Genomic DNA, 19,481 nt, shown 5'->3' on the forward strand with positions numbered 1-19,481 from the left:
CACTACTGATGGTCTAGTTTATACTGAAATCAGAATATATGATAGACCTCATGCAGCTTATTCCTCTGATGTATGATTTCTATGGAAACACACAGGAGTGGAAAAGCTGCACAGGGCAGTAGAGCTCTGTATAATCCCATCATTTAACACCTGTCTCTGTATGCAATGGCACTGGGGCAGGAGGTCAATGACCCAGGCCCAGTTGTCCAGTTTGAGCAAAACCAAGTCCCTTTTAATATTCCTTCCCTCCCTCTCTGCCCAAAAGTCATATTCAGGACTTAGTTCTAACTGTGTGCCATCATTTTCACTCCTCTTCCCTCCCTGCCCCCCACCATAATCAGTAACTTATCTTTTAGATAAAAATAAACAATTTTCCCATTAGGGAAAAATAAAAATTACTAGAAGCAGAGAATAAACTTATGATATTATGCCTGCATCCCAAAATTAATGGAACATTTAAAAACTTTAACGGGATTCATAACTGAAACACTTACATCATATTTTGGCTATAACAGCATGAATGGTTCTGGCATAGTAAGTTCTCATTAAGTGACACATGAACCATGATATTATCTGACCTACTATTTATTCACAGCAAGATATGACATCTTCCCTTCATGATTATATATTGTAAGAGTCACAGCCACACAGAAGTCACACAAATAAAACCACTCTGAAAACTGAATTTTGCCCTAGCCACCATCACTCATGTCATTCATCTTCTTTTAGCTCTTGCCAACAGAAACGCAGGACTATTTACAGTGGCAGAGAGAGGAAAGCCTTCCTGCTGGGCTGTATATTACCATTCTGCTGTAATCTGTCTTCAAACTGCTAAACCCATTCACACTCACTCTTGTCTACATCAGTTACTTACATCCCTCTGAAGACTGTGTCTGCTTCCCTAAAATGTAATCTTTTTGTTTAAAAAGCATAGAGATGACTATCAGTAAATGTACCAACACAGAGACATCTTGTTGTGCTGGAATCAGTGAACTGAAACATTTGCACAGCATTCTGTAATCAAAGAAATGCAGTTCTTTGACAGTCCATTTTATGAAATTGGATCACTTCAGGTACAGAAGGAGTAAGTTCAGTCAGTCTGAAAGCAGCTTCTGATTCAGCAGTGTGCCCTGGAAGCCAGGAGGGACAAAAGTATCCTCGGAGGCATCAGGCACAGCATCGGCAGCCAGGCAGGGGAGGGGATTGTCCCGCTCTGCTTTGCACTGGGGTGGCCTCACCTCGAGTGCTGTGTTTGGGCACCACAATATAAGAAAGCTATTAAGTTCCTAGAGAGTGTCCAAAGGAGGGCCACAAGGAGGAAGAAGGACCTTAATGGGAAGAGCAGCTGAGGTCACTCAGTCTGTTCAGCCTGGAGAAGAGGAGAGTAAGAAGAAATCTCACTGCAGTTGCAACTTCCTTGTGAGGGGAAGAGGAGGGGCAGGCACTGATTTCTTTTCTGTGGTGACCAGTGACAGCATCCTAGGGAATGGCCTGAACTTGTGTCAAGGGAGGTTTAGGTTGGATATCAGAAAATAGTTTTCCACCCAGAGGGAGGTTGGGTGCTGGAACGGGCTCCCCAGGGCAGTGATCACAGCACCAGCCTGACAAAGTTCAAAGAGCTTTTGGACAGTGCTCTCAGGCACATGGTGTGACTCTTGGGGATGGATCTGTGCAGGGCAGGGAGCTGGACTTGATGATCCTTGTGGGTCCCTTTCAACTCAGCATTTTCTATGATTCTTGATATCATACTACTGACGCCTGAGTATGATTCTTAGGAAAGCTAAGTGTCTACAACAGTAACTTAAGACAATGAACACATTAAAAAAAGAGACTTAACTTACTCAGGTACTTCTGTCAGAACAGATGTACTAATTTTCCCATAATTTATTAAAAAACGCTCAAAAAACTTGTTCTATGGTCTTCGAGCTCACACAAAATAGATATCCTCAGATTTTTTCCTGTCTTGTCTTCAGACATATCCAATTCCTATTTTTGTGATCCCTTCAAGGCCTGTAAGAATCTGTCTAAAGCAAGACATATTCCAATGCATCTACTACAGTAAAATTGCAGGTTATTAATAATATTTTAATAATATATTAACTCTTCCAACACACAGTTTGTATATTCAAGAACTTAAGGGCATAAATGGACCTGTTTACCTCTAGCAAGACATGAACTACAGCAAAGAGTCACTGACTTTGGGACACAATACTAACTTCTTCCCAGGAAGTCGAGATACAGGATATTAGATTTCATAATCCAAAAAACAAGTATTCTAAAACATGGCAACTTAATTTTGAAACTTTAAGAGTAGAATTTATCTTTATCATATGGATTTCTGTTACACCCTTCATGTTTGTAAGATCTAATGGAGATCCTTGGTGCTGCAGCATTGGAAATTAAGAGAGGGAAAAGACAATGTATAATCATTTACACTATGAATGACAGTTCTTTTGAAATTTATTTAGGATTACATTGGTAATATGAATAGTATAGATACAGTTCATAACACTGAGTCTGGGAGAAGAGCTATTTATGTTGTGAAACTACAACCTGGGAATTTAGAAGCTTATGTCTCTTTTTTTTTTTTTTTTAATTTTGCCACCCTCTTTTGCACCACTTTGAATTGTTTTTACCCAAATAGACTGTTCTGAATGGAACTGCTTTTCATCTCAGCTCATAAGCAATATCACTAGAATTCAGACAGGATTTATTACTTTTATGAAGCAAACAAGGCATGGCCCGGAGAGTTTTGGGAACACTTTTCTTCAGGCTTTGTACATGCTTGGGGCCTGGTTCATTGCAAGGAAATTAAGAACATTTTCTACCATCACCAGCAGTATCTCACCAGAATACAATACATGAGTCAGTCCTATTTTCTGGTGTACCAGAACCTCAGAAAAAACTGTTAAATCCACACTTAAGATGTCTTTCCTTGATACTTAAAAAACACCTAATCATCATGTCTGACCTCATAACTTTTCTTTTTTTCAATAAATCACATGAAAGCGAATACATGAATTAATGACCAAATTAGTGACACAGTCTGATAAACACCCTAAAAGCACTGATTGTTTTTGCAAGCTTTAACTGAAAATTGCTTTTCCCTAAAAATAACAAGGGAATTCTTTCACTTTAACAAACTTATACTATTTATACATGGAATAAACAAGATAATGTCCTTGCTAGCATTTGGTAGGACACAAGATGTTTTAAACCTGCTTATTTTTTTTATATTTACAGAATTCCCTTCATAAGTCATATAGAAAATGTGGAGGCACTCAGAAGAAAGGGACTTGACTTTTAGGTTTATTAGTGGAAGTATTTACATTGCAAAAAAGTGAAAAACATGCAGCATTTCTTAGGGATTTTCTTTTGGCTGATTTTGCTTTACATGTACTCACACTCAAGGCAGCCGGTCCTGGAGGTCCTGCATCTCCCTAGTTAAAACAGGAGAGGAAGTAAACCAACAATCTCTTTAGTTATATATATTTAACCTCTAGACCTTTTAGAGAATATGCAGCACTGCAGAAGTAATTTCAGTACAATCATCAAACAAGCTGATTATGAAAATATGTGAGTAAAGTGATATTCTTCTCCAGTAATGGCATAGATATACGCAGTTCACCACAGGTTAAAAGGAAAAAAAATCCCAGGCCTCTGCACAAATGAATCACAGCTTAAAAAAAGCAGTCCTTCAAAACACATTTCCATATGTCAAGTTACAAGCTGCAGCTTACATGCACAAGGTGTCCGCTGAAGTCAGTGTGACAGCTCGCATATGTAAAGACATCTGACTGTGTAAATATTCACAGAATTAGGTCACGGAGGTAAAAATCCCATCTGAGACCTGAGACCTTCAGGTTTAGCTCATGGGAGCAAATTAGTGCACGCAGAGAGCAATTCAGAACACCAAATTTAGGCTCCTGCTCAGAACCTCTTTTAAAACTCGTTGTGATAAAGGGTGCTTGTCTCTTGCATTTACAGTTAGCCTGTGCTCCTATCCTTCAACCCTTAAGTTGCACAAATGGCAGCAGTGGGTGTTTGCCACGCATAGTTATGGCAACGTGTTCAAAACTGAAGAATATCATGCACACTCACATATACATACAACTCCATAGATTTAAAAGGTACCTTTTCTCCTTTTGGACCAGCCACACCAGGACTACCAGGATCACCTTTTAGTCCCTGGGCAAGAAGAAAAATGCATATTTGTTGTCATCTGTGAAAAATGTTGGACAAAATCCTGTAGCACTGTGAATTAGTATACAGTAAAAAAATAGGCCTTAAAATTCTATCATATTATTAGTACTTTCTCAAAATTCCTTATTTTCATTATTTTGTGAACAGACAAACATCCATCAAAGACTGCATGTGTCTTCAACCCATAATTAAACATTCGAAGCCAATCTACTTTATTGTGCCCCATTATGGTAAGTAGTGAGTAGAAATGCAAAGTTCCTTGCAGTCCCAGTAGGTTTGTGTCTTGCATGGCCAACAAAGATAAAATGGAATACTACAGGGAGTGCTAGTACATTCACTTGAAAGCTGCTAAAATTGGGAAAGAGGCAGAGGTGGACAGAGAACTTCAGATTTTATGTTTCAAGTAGCAGTGCTGAACTGGTGGGCTCCAGGAAGGTACAGCTCACAGCTGCTGCACATCTTCCAACACTCATTTTCACCAGTGCTCAAAAAGGCAATTAGAGAAGTAATTGATGCCTCCTCCATGCCTCCTTCATGACTCCTTCTTTACTTCTGCCTTCAACTGGGGAAGCAAAGAGTACTGCCTAGCCTTACACATTACATACACAGCCATTTATTTCATGCTCACAGGATCAGAGTGGTTTGGGTTGGAACGCACTTCTAAAGATCATCTGGTTCAACCTCCCCTGCAGCAAGCAAGGACATTGTCAATGGGATCAGGTTGCTCAGAGCCCTATCCAACCCAATCTTGAGTGTTTCCAGGGATGGGACATCTACAGCCTCTCTGAGAAACCTTTTCCTGTTTCCATGTTTTCACCATTTTCATTGTAAAGTATTTCCTACTTACACCTAGTCTGAATCTACCCTCTACAATTACACAACTCTTCCACTGAGAAGTTCTCACCAGAAGCACCCAAAAAACCCTGTAAAATATCTTTAGTACCCAGCTCACAATCTTTGTTGTCTTCTCCTTGCTGCAAAACAAATGGAAAAATGACAAGTTTCAAAATATACCCAGCAAATTCAAGCCATTCTACAGCAATGAATGAACTTTATTCTCATGCTGGACCAACCTACCAAGAATTCATTTTCATTTAAGCTGAGAGATTTGTCTTGTACCTTCCCTCTGACCACTGCTTTAGTGGCATGAGAGACTGTGTATATTGAAAGTCAGAGACACCTCTACAAGTTCAAAAATTTTACTTAGAAATGAAATGGCGACAATGTAGTCAATACAAGACCCAGTCATAATGAGATACTCCACAAGTAGGCCACCATCATTATTATTCTGAAGGTTCAATAGGTCAAGGATAGAAAAGATTCATTTACATCTGAATTAGGGTTTACAAACTAAAGTTCTTCCAGCTCCCTTTTTGTCCTTGTAAACTCTCTTCCTCAGTTTGCAATTATTAGGAAGATAGAGACAACTGGCATGAAAATGGTAACTAACATCTGTGCCTTGGTGGGTACAGAAACATGAAATCAGTGAGTGTTCTAAATACTGCGTATTTGTGCAACTTCACTTCCTGCTAAAATTACATTAATTCACCATCTGGAAGGAACATCATTTAGAACTATATGAGCATTTAAGTACCCACTTTGGATTAAATTTGTGGTTGTTGTAAATACCCCTGATTTAGCTTTGATTTGTTCTTTATTAAGCTTGCCAAATATGTAATAGTTAAATCAGAAGTAGTTTTGCTGTTTGAACTTAAAAATTGTAATAGGCAGATGGATTCAAAAACCAAGCCAAAAAATTGCTTTCTTTTTACAATCTGCATATTTATGACATAGCTTTAATATTGTCTCAATTTGCTACATTTTACTTTCCACCTCATTCTGAAAGACTGCATAAAACACAAATAATCCATATTCTTAATGCTATTTTAGGGATTTTTCAGGTATGCAAACTGTATGGATTTGGCTCAAAATCAATACTAACAAATCAGCAGTGGAACAATAGTTATGAGTTTAGGAATGAGCTCTTAGGCTGTATGTTTACAGAAGACAAAAGATAAGGCAAAAAAAAAATCTGCAACTCACAGATGGTGACATATATCTGTGTGTCTCTACTGAATAGAAAAGGCAACTGCAGATGAAAGATACTGAGCCCAAGCCACGCACTGTCAAACTACGAACCTTATTTTTTCCTAATTGCTGTCTTTAAAGCTTTTAGTAATGTTCCTGCTAGAGCACCTCAGTGAGGTGTGCAGTCTGACAGCTACTGCAGAGATGACAACCATAGCAATTGACCTCAAATAAAAAGAACAAGGGGAAACTACTTGTTTTACAAGAAACCTCACAGTGTTTGAAGGATTTTTAAGGACCCAATGTTACAGACCCATTTTAAGTATTTCTGGTTCTCCTACACATTATAAATGCATTTAAAAATAGTATAATCTTAATAAGTTCCAGACATAGTCAATATTTGCAAAAAACACATCTGGGACTGCACCATGCCTATTCATTCCCAGAGTCACCCTTTTGAAGCTGTTGAGAGGTTTAGCTGCTGCTCACAGTCCCTGAAATGCCATAAGAATTAAGAATTCCCATGCCAAGTCAAATCTGTATCCACTTTTAGCACAGTACAGTAGGGTATCCTGTCTCTGGCAGAGACCAGAACAGGATGCTTCAGTAAGATGAATGTGGTTATCTAAACAGATATAATTTGGATTATTTTAGACCAAGCCTTAAGTTAGAAAAGCTCATTTTCTGCAATGTTTTAGGAGAACAAGGTCAGCTTTGAAAAGAAACAAATTTCTATTGATCTAAGGAGTTTGTGACCAGATTTGCCAGAAATTCAAGAACAGGTTAAAAATTCCAGTAGCTCTCATAACAGAGAGTAAATTAATTGAGTATTGAATTCTATCCCAGTCTAATTCTAGCTTTTTGGGACCAATATAATAATATACATTTGTGAGTTCATGAACAGTCTTCAGCTGATGCATTTTCTCCTCTAAAAGGACTACAGCTCGGTCTTTTTACAGGTCACAATAAACTTACATTATGGTTCCTCCATTTTTTGGAAGCCAAAATGTAAAGTAAGCATTAGAATATGTATGTATAAGGACAATTCAAAGCTAACAAGATAACAACACTGGAAATAGCAGAAATGAGAAGTGTTCTATATACATATATAAAATAAGACTGATAACTGTAATACTATTTTCAATCAACAGGGAAATTACTGGAACAACTATATCACAAATATCAGTAAGGGTGTGAATTGGGGGTCACTGGGGGAAAGATTAAATTAGAGGTGGAGGGGATGACAATGGTATTTCTTCTGGTGGAATAAAAGAAAAACAGATAAGACAGGTAAAATGTACCACCAGCTGACACCAGGTATGCTTCTCAACGAAAAAATGCAAAGATCAGCTGTAGCCCAACCAGAAGACTCCAGCAGTTCCTAGCAGGAGCCAAATGTTGTCTACTGGAATTGCACCTATTTGTACAGCATAAACTATGCTGCACACATGTGGCATCAGAAAATGCAGTAAAATTGCAATAATATTTTTAGGAGAACAGGTTTTCAACTCTAAAAAATGCCTTTTGGGGAAGACATAATTTGTTATTTGCAATTCCTTGGTGTTCATTAGAGTAATCTGGTTCAATGTCACATCAGGTTGAAATCTCCTAGAACAATACATATTATCTAATAAACAGAAAAAACAGTACACAGCTCAACGCTCTAATCAACAATGTGCAACCACATTATTATAGGTCAGATCAGTTATCTCTACTGAGTAACATAACTTGGAAATACTCTAAGCACTAAGAACAGTAGTACATTTTCTTCACAGAGCAACCTTTAAATCTAAATTAACAACAGCTTCAAAGTCAGCTGTCCAATGCCAACCTGTACATGTTGGGATAACTCTTCTAATTTAGCACAGTGCTTTCATATCTCCAAACAATATACTTTTTTCAGTTGATGTCTCATGTACTTTTAAGTACTGCCACTGCTCTTTTCTCATTAATGGAATTCCAAAACTTTAAATAGGTACACTACTAGAATTTACTGGACCCTAAATAATATCTACTATTTCCTAATACTTTTGTTCCTAGTAGAATTCCCGGACTCTCAATATAAACAAATATCATCACCAACTTCATTTTTCCAAGAAATAGGATTCTTCCCTTCCTATCCACATATTTCCTTGCAATGCTAATACTAAGAGAGCTCAAGATTAGACAGACAGGCTCTGAGAGTGTGAAGGTAAACAACTATTACTATTTTATCAAGACACTGCATCCCTTTAAAAATGTTCATACTTCTGTTTACCTTTTCTCACAAACATAAAAATAAAAAAGGTCTAATGTTTTCCATCTTTCCATTGAAAACCAGAGATTCTTTTATTGCATACTGAACTTTAGAGGTCCATCCTTTGACATGAGGCATGTAGAGAATAACATTTTATGTAGGAAAGTTTTAGAAAAGCCACTTATGGTATTACCTTCCCCAGCAAGAGAAATAAAAATAACTAGTTAAACACTTGGTTTAATGTACATACTATATTTTAATTTTGGTTTGTTTTACTTTTTTTTTTTACCACTTACAAGAAAGACACTATTCCTCTACTAGCTATGCATGACACATGATGACAGATATGATAAAAATTGCTGTTTTGACTTACTTTTTGCTGAAGGATTTAATTTATGCTGGCAAAATAGTAATTGACAGTATCCCATGGCATTCATTCCTACCTGCACTAGTGATCACGAAAAAACCATGACTCAAAAAGAGTCTAAAAGTTTCAGTGATAAAGATTTTCTTTTCATTTCAGTTCAACAGGCAGACATATGGATACAACAGAGAACTTATTCCACAGATAGCTTTGTGGATATTTATATTACAAATTTGTCCTTACTCCACACAGGCTACGAGTGCTTTTATCAGAGTTTTTTTCAGATAGTGTGTCTATGAAGCTGCATTTGTTACAATGATAGAAATGACAGCACTATTACAGAATCACAGAATCATTAAGGTTGGAAAAGGTTTCCAAGATCATCGAGTCTAACCTTTCACTGATAACCACCTTGTCAACTAGACCAGACAATTCGTAACTCCTCGGTTACAAAAGCAGACAGACAGGTCTCACACCCAAATGTAAAACAAAATATCCAAAAGAATGGTGAAGGGAAACAACATATTAAAAAAATTGCAGGATTTTAGTGGCAGCAGTGTGGCACCTTAGTTTAATGTCAAGTAGCTAAAAGAATCTCAAGGGATGAAAGAGATACTATTCAAGCAAACTGGCTGTTCATCCTATAAAAGCAAATACCTGCTTATGGACGTGGATATGTACTACAGGAAGACTATATTAGTAACATATTAAGTTATTTATAACTACTTCTTAAGAAACTAAAAACAATGGCAATCACGTTAGGAGTATTTATAGTAAGTATTCATGTTGTCAGATGGATTTTGAATAATGTCCCTGGCTGGGACACGGCATTGTAGATCTTGGCTCAGATTACTGGAGACATAAACTGGGAGATGTGCAGAACGGTTAAATATATTTACAGTTCCCGCCTTGAAACCTGGTTCTCAATGAGATTAACTGAGCCAGTTAGCACAACCAGTGAGAGAAAAGGGAGTTAAAACTTTCTAGGTACATCATCATTACAGCCTAGTCTCCAAATCAGGTCTGGCTTCCCCTCTGTCATGCTACTTCTTTCTAGCAAGAACTTTCTGTACAGCTAAGAAAACACAAATAGCAACAGCAAGCAAAAGTTTTCTGTGACACCTACTTTTCTGACATTCATACATTCAAATATGTTTCTACCATTTGTTCAAGATAAAATGTTCAGTCATCATCTTCAAGTTCTTGTGAGGATGGAAACCCTCACTCCCCCAGGCAGAGACAACAGCTGCCAGCAGGCAATGTCACTAGATTTAAGTGTTTTCAGGCTTTCTTTCCACAGAACTGCAGATTATACCAATGTAAGTAGATTAACTTGATTATTTCAGAAATATCAGATGTTACATTTTTGTTCGCAAAACAAGTTAGAGAGACACTGATAGCAACCAAGAGTCAATGATACACAGTGCTGTAAATTTAAAGACTGGCATCTCCATGCACAGTGAAAACTGAATACAAAGCATTTTATATAAGTGTTGTTAAAAAGGAATTATATGTGCATTCAAACAATACAGTGTTATACTGCCATGCGCAGTTTTAATTCTGTTTTAATGTTTTAATGACAGTTCCCATAGTAATAATAATCTACCATTTACTGACACATTGCAACAGTTCAGTAAATATTTAAAAATATGAATGTTCAGTATTTTTCACTTTCATAGTGCCACTATGTTAAATATGTCCTAGAGTTAATCAGATACTTGGTATACCTTACTCTTCCTAAAAGGTTGATGGAACAAGATCTCATGTAGTAAAGGAGATCATGTAAGACCAACACAGAAATGTCACCAGAGCTATGGAAAGAAACACAGATGTATTTTTTCCATGCTGTCAGCATATATGCATGCATGACAGAAGTATATGGTTCACCTTTACAGACAGGCAGGCTACTAGAGAATACCTCTTTGAATACCTAAATGTAGTTTCAGCTTAGTACATAGTGTATGTTGTCACATGATGGACATCCACTATTACTTAAAAATAGCCTGATTTACCCAGCATTAAATTATAATTACCTAAAACAGGCAAAATATTTTTATGGTTACTGTTTTTTATGGTTGCATAGAAAGCCAGGTGATGTAAAAAGTGTCATAATTATGTAGTCTGTTTTAACTGCATTTTCAGTAGATCCAGCTAGACCGCCATAGTATTTTTGTGTTAAATGCCGATACTTTTATTCTTTTGGAAAAGGTGTTAATAAAGTACTGCTAAATTTTTTTTCCAAATCCTATATCTGGATTCTAGTCTTAATGTCAGTCATTTCCCATCTGTGAGATTCTCTCTGCGTTCAATGGCAATGCTATGCAACTGGAGAGCCAGGAGTATCCAGCATTAAAACCTAAAGCCAGGGTAACCTCCATCGAGGTCAAGAGAGAGAAGGACGGGAAGAGGGTATAAAGCAAACAGCTTGCTTGACTTTATTATTATGGGTTTTTAAAACTTGCTTTTTGAAATCATGCTGGTTGTCTATTTTAGTATTTCATCAAATAAAGAAATCTGCTTTTTTGCCCTCTCATCTTGGTTTCATATATACAGAAATAAATGAAAATTTAAAAATAGGCAAAAGTAAAGTTTATGTTATGGTCATGCCTATAGTGCAGGCTCAGGTTCAAACTTGAAAGTGAACTCAATCATTAGTATTATCCAGTATTTTTAGATACAGATTTATGCTACCTTAAATGTGGGCCAGTCCAATTAACTAAGTAGGTAGTGAAATCTGGCAGTGAAAATAAAAAGTTAAATTTTGATTCTATCACAAGAAACAGATGGCACAGTGAGTGACCCACCCAGGAATGGCTAACAGCTTGTGTATTTTATTTTTCAGAAACCAAAACTACCAAATCATAGTTTTACCCTGCCTCCAAAAATATCTTCTTTTCCAGCAGATTATCTAATAAGGAATGATTCTCATCCATATTATGTTTAATCCCAATGCGTGTTTCAGTTTATCTCATGGGTCATCAGCAGAAACATCATGGAATGTACCAGATCCTTATCCACAGCCCTCCTTACACGACGTGCTAAGACCTCCTCAGTCAAATGAATGCAACTCTTCTTCCCCTATCATCTTGTGGATGTTAAATCTCCAGGCATACATAATTTCTAAATCCATCACTCTCCTTACATAGTGTCTGAATTACATTTCTTAACCGTTCACCCAGAAGTTTGTAACTTGACTGTTTCATTATTGTTCTGTTTACCTCAGTTCCAGGAAGGCCTTCTGGTCCTGGTTCTCCTTTATCTCCTTTTTCACCCTAAAAGAATGAATATTTATTTTATTATATATACTCGAGGCAAATACTAACCACTATGTTTTTTAACAGGAAAAATATTTTACCATTCTGGTCTGTTCTACATATACATTCCTGGCTGCACAAGCCAAACTATTTCTTACATTACAACAGAAATTCTTTCCAAATAAATTTCACTGAAAAATGTCTAGCACTCTGATAGGTGAAGTTCCCTGTACTTCATAGTGTCATTGAACATCCATAAAACCTCACCACATTAGAAGAACATTCTTGTTTCTTGCTCTGTTTCAAGAACATGGTGGTGAAACAGAAATTTACACTAGGGAACAGCTTAGCTTTTGAAAATCTTAATATTACTTTTTTTTTTTCATTCTGAGACTCAGTTTTGTTATCAGATGCTTAAAGTAAGTGTTTGTTTAAAAAGTCTTCAATATTATTACTTGTCTTTGACTCATGCTGGTATATGGTTCACTATTTGCACTTGAAAAATGGAAATAACTTTTGTTCTGAAAGTTTTCTTACAAGTAGGAATATGAACAACATTAATCAAAAGAAAAAAAAATGGTGGGAAGGTTCCTTCAGAATTGACTATAGCTAGTTCCTGAATTTTTTTATGAAACACTGACTACAAAACACAATAATCTTTGTAGAATACATGAAAGAATTCAGTTCCATATTAACTCTAAGGACCATGCTATTCTAGTTAAGACATATTTCATCAAAGTGAATAAAATACACCTGCTAAAGAAGCATAACTTAAGGGAAAATATCTTCCAGAAGCAACAAGCCCAAAGAACTCTATAATTGCACCTGTCTTCAAATCAAGTTTGTCAAATCAAAATAAATAATCATAACATAATTCTGATAGAAGTGCGAGGACTGACTTAATTAGAGTCCAAGTTCTTCATATAAACCAAAGAAAACAAAGAGTTCTTCACTGAATTTCCATTTTCTCCAGCGGACTAAATTTGTCTGAGCAGAACCTATTCATTAGATCAGCATCATCTTCATAATTCTGTTAGGTAAAAGGCACTGAGCTGAGATCATTCAACTAACTCCATTTGTGACACCACCCTGATTCAGAGCTATTCCTCCCATGGCAAACAACTGAAGCCTACTAACAAATTAGCTGCAGCAAACTGTGAATTTAATAATCCCACTCACAAGATGGCTTTGCTGGTTCATTGTTTCCATTTTAATACATCCTGTTGATAAGAAACTTAATGTGACACATCAGCTTGAATTATATTGTTAAGGTTTTCCCTCAAGTATTCCCTTTCTTGCTGGTCAACCACCCCCGAAAGAGCCCTGCCAGATAAATCTGTGCATTTACTGCAAAGTTCAAATGACACCAAACAGTTATAGGAATTTAACACTTATTATTTTAGTATGTTTAAACTACGGAGTCCTCTTTGTTCTATGGATTAAGACTGGTTGAGATAGTAATTTTCTTTCACTGTCAGTTTAAAAAAACCCCTCAGTTGAAATCCCAGGCGTACTATTCTTTTTTAAATAGCTCACTTAAACTTTTAGAAGAACTGCAAAAATAACATTTTACTTTTCATCACTGTGACATACTGAACATTTAATACTGCTTTCAGGATATTTCAACTAGTATCAATTACACTGCTACAATCTTGCAACAGTTATAAAGGTACATTCATATATTTGACATAATATCTCCTGAATATATTTCTAGAAGATTTACAAGTCAACCCAATTTATGGAGCTGTTTTTTTTCTTCTATGGCTTGTGTATCTGCTTTCACACTTTAAGAAAAAATGATGCACATATATACAGATTTGCTTCAGAAGTGGTAGTATCCGGTAAATGCCTTGATACATAGGTGGAAACCTAAGGTAAAAGTATCTTGTCACAATTTGTTATGCAACATCTACGTTGACATAAAAAGCTAAACAGAGAGCCTAACTAAAAGATGACCGTCCCCTCACCCTCACTTATCATTTGCCTTGATGTGAGATGAACAGGATGTGTTGGTGAACGTGCCCTTTCTTCTACAGCAGGCAGACGGTAACTTCAAAATGCCGCCAGGCAGCTCTGGACACATACAAGTGCGGCTGGTGAACGTGGGAAAGAAAGAACCCCCCCATTCCTTATGATTTACACAATATTTGGATTTAAGATGTTTCTCAGTTTCTTTGACAAAATGATAAAAAGCACCCCCTGTTAATGAGCCTTGGACCTCTGCAGAGTCCCTGGCTTTCTGCCAGGTATGCAACTTTACTATGAACATATTCTGATTTTTTAATGGACTACGTGATTTGCACTTGCCAAGCCTGTCGTATGGAATGTCCGTGTTCTCTGTGAAGCCAGAATTCAAACCAAACATAGGTCCAATTTTAACAATTTATTCTCACAAAAACTGAGCCAAGTCATGCTATTTCTGTCTTTATGAAGCACACTATACTGCATAATTAACAGCTTCAAATCTAGCCTATTTGCAGAATTGCTGAAGCCACTCTGCAGTGTAGAGGAGGCTGTTAATAATCGACATTGTGGCTTTGTGGTGATGTACCTTATAGATTAACAAAAGAAGAGAAAAATGTGTTAATGTTGTTTCATATGAAACGCTCCTCTCTGCTTATGCTACATTCAGATGAGACAAATAAAGACTATTGCAAAAACAATATGACAAAACTCCGAAAGCTTCAAGTCTTTTTTATTAGTCAACTAAAACTAACCCAATATAACACTGAATTGTTTGTGTTTCTTTGGGTGAATTCTGCATTCCATTACCCCAGTGGAACAAGAGGATGGGGTTGCTCCAGAATAACTGCTGGGAGGGATTCAGTCTGCTGTGTGTAATAGAGGATGCACTGAATTCAGTGATAACCTTCCTTAATTACAGCCAGGGGTACATCCACAGCCTCTGCAAGATGACAGTACCAGCCTCCAACTCACTTGTCCACTTTTAAGATTGCCACATTTTCCTTGCGCACTATTTCCCTCATGGCAAAGAAATATCTGTGGAAATACAATATATTATACCTCAAAATTGACCTAAAAAGATAAAGATTTTTCTGCAACACTGCCCTATTAATGATACCAGGAATTCCTTGTATCATTTTTTGGAAGAATTTTAAAGTGCCATTGTCAACACTTGCTGAACTACTCTCCAAAGTACACAAGCTATATAGTACCACTAAGTCAGTGCAGATACTTTCTAAATTTTAACATTTGAATCTCCATGATTTTACCTACATACATTTAAGAGAGTTACGACTTGTTATTTTTTTTAATACTTTTTGCTGTTATGCCACAGCTCTGTCTCAGCAGAATGCTCTACATGAGTTTTATTTTCTTGTGACCACTTCTCCATAGCTTCTTTTAAACTGATCTCAGCCGATAATAATGCGTATTGATTTTTCTTGAGTAAGTTAAGAATTAAAAAAATCTACATCTTCGGTTAAAAAACCTCAACCTTTGTTTCTTTCTGATTTTCTGATAGATGTCTGAAGAGCTGGGGTTATGAAAAGTTCCACCACAATAATACTCTTACTGCCTGACCTGTAAATCTTCCACAGAATATGGGATGGTATGCTTTAGGAAAGTGGCAGTACACAGGGTGAAGCACCTCAGGACTGCTGAGACACTGTACCATTTAAAAGGAGTGGAAAGCAAGGCAAACTAATGATTTTGACTCAGTTCAGACTGAGAGGTACTATGCAAGGAAACATAAGAGTGACGCAAGAAGTTCATTTCCAAACAGGCTGTAACCCTGTAGCACGTAAGAGTATTTCCTAAGCAGGAAAGAGACAGCATAATACATTGCAGAAATATACTTCCTATTACTAGAAAATGAAAATCAACAGTGATGATCAGGTCACCTGGAAGCCTGTGTCTACTCAAGCCCATATATTTAGGGTACTCAGACAAGGCAATACATCAGGTGATCACAAAGCTTTATAGAGATCAGACAGCTCAGTCGATACACTTATCAAGAAACAATGACCAAAAACATTCCAATTCCAAACCATGCCATTGTTGTCTTATGAGAGAGTCCTTAACAAGTGTTACGCTGCCTGAACCTACTGGATACCGTGTTGGGAGAAAGATCTTTCCTTCCTGCTTTTTTTACTTGGCCTTTTTTACACAGAATGTTTATAATACTGTAAATATTCACAATGCTTAATTACTGCTTGGTGTCACGTGTCACATTCCTAAGCAAGCTCTAAGCATTTCTAACCAGAGAGGCCATATAAAGGCAAAGTACCACTTCAACTAAAGGCAAAACCTTAGGCACAGAACATTGTGAATCTAGGCCTGACAAAGGCTCCGAAGCAGCACCGATGAACTGCCTCATTCTGTCAGCAGGAATTAGGCAGCCATCCATTTTTATTCTTTGTAGAAAAACCTTGCAACATGAATCTAATTGATCCAAAAATTATTTGGATCAATTTTAACTGCAACAAAAAAAACCAACGCAAAAAACCCCAACTCAAACCCCAAATCCAATAAAAGTTTCAGTGTAGTGCTCTCCAAATGGAGAAATCCAATGCACAGACAACAAGAATAACCCCTGCAGCACTACTGCAGAAAAAGTATCTGGGTAATGATCTAAAATTAGAATGACTTTGCCTTAACTGTAGATTTTCCTTGAGAATGCTCTAAGCAGACTTGTCTTCCTGTGGATGAGGCAGATATAACCCTGAATACTCTTCCAGGATAACATTTCCTCCCAACTGCTCCTGGGTTCTGCTATGATTGCTCTCTCTTGAAAAAAGTGTCAAACTCACATGTCAAAATAGTTTTAGTTTTTCTTAGGATGATGTCCTTGCTAAGTAAAGATTACAGTGTTTGCAGAAGGTCTTAAGGAGTCAAAAATCTCTCATTTAATAAACAAAGTCTATTTTTTTCATGAAGGTGTTGAAACACAGACAAGCATTAATACAAATGCCAATAATATACAAAATAACGATATTACCCAGAAGTTTGCTCTGTCCACGAGCCATTACTGCCAAGCACAGTGATTGAATAGTATGAGTTCAGAGATACAGAACAGCAAATTAAAAATTAAACCAAATAATTCTGACAAAACAGGAATACACTGATAAACCTACTCTAAAGAGCCAGCAACCTCTTCAGATTGACGGACTGTATCCACATTCATTCAAGTAACTTAGGCATACATTCCTTTTTCATACGTTCTTCATGAAAGTTCAACTCTCCCATTGCAACATCCACAAACACTGATTTCTAAAACAGTTTATTAATTCCATGGCACCCTGACAGGCAATAAAGTGTCCTCAGTCACTGTCTTGTTGCAAACTTTTATGACATAGCCTACAGAACTATGACTGATAACTAAACCTTAAGTAATATCCAATTCTATTATTTCACATCTAGAAAATGCCACAGCAAGGCTACCAGCAATGACTTATTGAAAGCACAAGTGAACAGTCCTATGATCTTTTAATGTGTTCCTTACAGAATCTCATCTTGGTTCTTATCTTCAGTGTAACCCTATCTTGTGGAAATCTAAGAGATTGTCTAACATTCCATAGTGCTGATCAGAGCTCTTAAAGGTCATTAATGAAATGAATACTAAAAAGGATTAAGATGTTCTGTGGTAAGTGGAAAAAATAAGATACACAGAACACCTTTTCATCTAAGAGACTTGTTCGGGTAAAAGAAATGTAAAGACCCAACTTTATCCTTCTGGGTAATAGATATTAGCCAGCACAAGAAGAAAATATAGTGAGATTTTGGCTAACTCTTGCTTGCTACAATGTATGCAAATCTAATCACAATCTCACATTCAGTGTGTTTTTCAATAATAAATGTCCCAACATAAATAGTTAATGTCCTAATCATGCTTAAGAGGTTCACACTGGCTTTTCTTTCTGCCACATGAAATGAAGACTGTGTTTTGCAAACTTTGCTTTGCATGCTATCCTGCCATGGCCCATGCTGTCGCTACCATTTCAATTTCTTTTTCTTTTCTTTCAAGCCTTTCAATGTCAAGGGGAAAAATACTAACAAAATCAACAATCAAAACTCCACTCTTCATGGTAATTATTTTATCATAAACTCCCAGATCTAACTTGAAAGAAAAATTCTTGACCCAAGAATAAAGTTTTATTCATAGAAATAAGAAAAGCAGTACAACCTAATGCATGAGCTATCTAAAAGCAGAGTTTCAGTCTCCTAGATAATATGTATTCCTAACATTCACTTGAATATATTAATACTCTCTTCAGAAAGTATCATCAGTCAAGTGCAATGTTTTTGTAAGGAAGAGTCACTAAACTTTTTCATGGTGACCTTCATTTGCAAATGCTACTTGATATTTCTATGCAGAGGCTTTAGTGGATGTAAACAGCTTTCTAACATAACTCCCTAGAAAGACCCAGAATACATTTTAAAAACTCAAAAACCCCATCACTCTGAATAGTAATGGATATTCTATTCTTTACTCACTTCATATAGCTGAGTTCTACAAGAGATTCTACACGCGGAATACCATTCCAGTTTAAAAATTGGTGTACTGCATATAATTTATTGTGCTATACCTTTCCTCATAATCCAAAAGCAAAAAGGCTTTCCAAAATATAAAGAGTCCTGAATTCAGTCAGACAACTCATACATGCATCTTTCCATGCCGAGACCATACAGGGAACACTCATGGTCCAGTTTTCCTCTCCTTCTACAGTGTCTCTGGCTAATCTCATCTGCAAATATAAAATCAACAATCATTTCTATGAGTCATCAGTTATATCCAGACCTGACTCCTCGCCAAGAGTGTGCCTTAACTTTCCAGTACCTCATATCTAATCTATGTTTGAATAGTTTGAAATATTTCTTTCAACATTTTTAACTTGAGAAAGCTTCCTCTTTCTGTCACTGTAAAAAACACTGGTTCTATTGGTGAGCAAGAACTGGAATTATCTTGAAGTGTGTCTCTCAGATACCAACCACATCCAGACCATAGACAAAATGTTTTTCATCCCTCTACACAGCTTCTACTTTGATCCAGGCTTTTTTCACAAACAGTCTCTCATCCTGCTCTCACCTACCTGTTAGGAATGCCATGGCTAAAACTCTGTTCATCATTTATCTTCTCCTGTGATGGTTCTCATGCACACACACTTAAATACCAGGACATCTAAGTGCAAAACTCAGTGCACAGCTTGGCATTAGAAGGCTTACATGAGGTCATACCATTCATCCCCATTCAATAATCACTCCCTTCAACCCAATTCCTCTTTAGTGTTATGAACACTACACAGTGGGTGTAGCATCATTTTTCATACTATTTTTTTTTAATTAGCCAGCCAGGTCTGGTTGTTCTGTCTTAATTCTTACATTTTAATTATAATAACCCTTGGATTAAATAAATGGTTGACTCTGTCTTTATACA

General features: G+C 36.7%; 1 protein-coding gene across 1 annotated transcript in view; it reads right to left on the bottom strand.

Moving 5' to 3' along the window:
- Positions 1–19,481, bottom strand: part of COL19A1 (collagen type XIX alpha 1 chain) — a gene marked incomplete at its 5' end in the record, with an annotated part of 177,366 nt that overhangs the window by 79,310 nt on the left and 78,575 nt on the right. Inside the window, 3 exons of the mRNA XM_082276862.1 lie at positions 3,405–3,440; positions 4,135–4,188; positions 12,050–12,103. Of these exons, the coding sequence (XP_082132988.1) occupies positions 3,405–3,440; positions 4,135–4,188; positions 12,050–12,103 (144 nt within the window). The remainder of the gene's footprint in view (positions 1–3,404; positions 3,441–4,134; positions 4,189–12,049; positions 12,104–19,481) is intronic.

Source organism: Coloeus monedula, assembly GCF_965178545.1.
Source record: "Coloeus monedula genome assembly, chromosome: 2".
Lineage (NCBI taxonomy): Eukaryota > Metazoa > Chordata > Aves > Passeriformes > Corvidae > Coloeus > Coloeus monedula.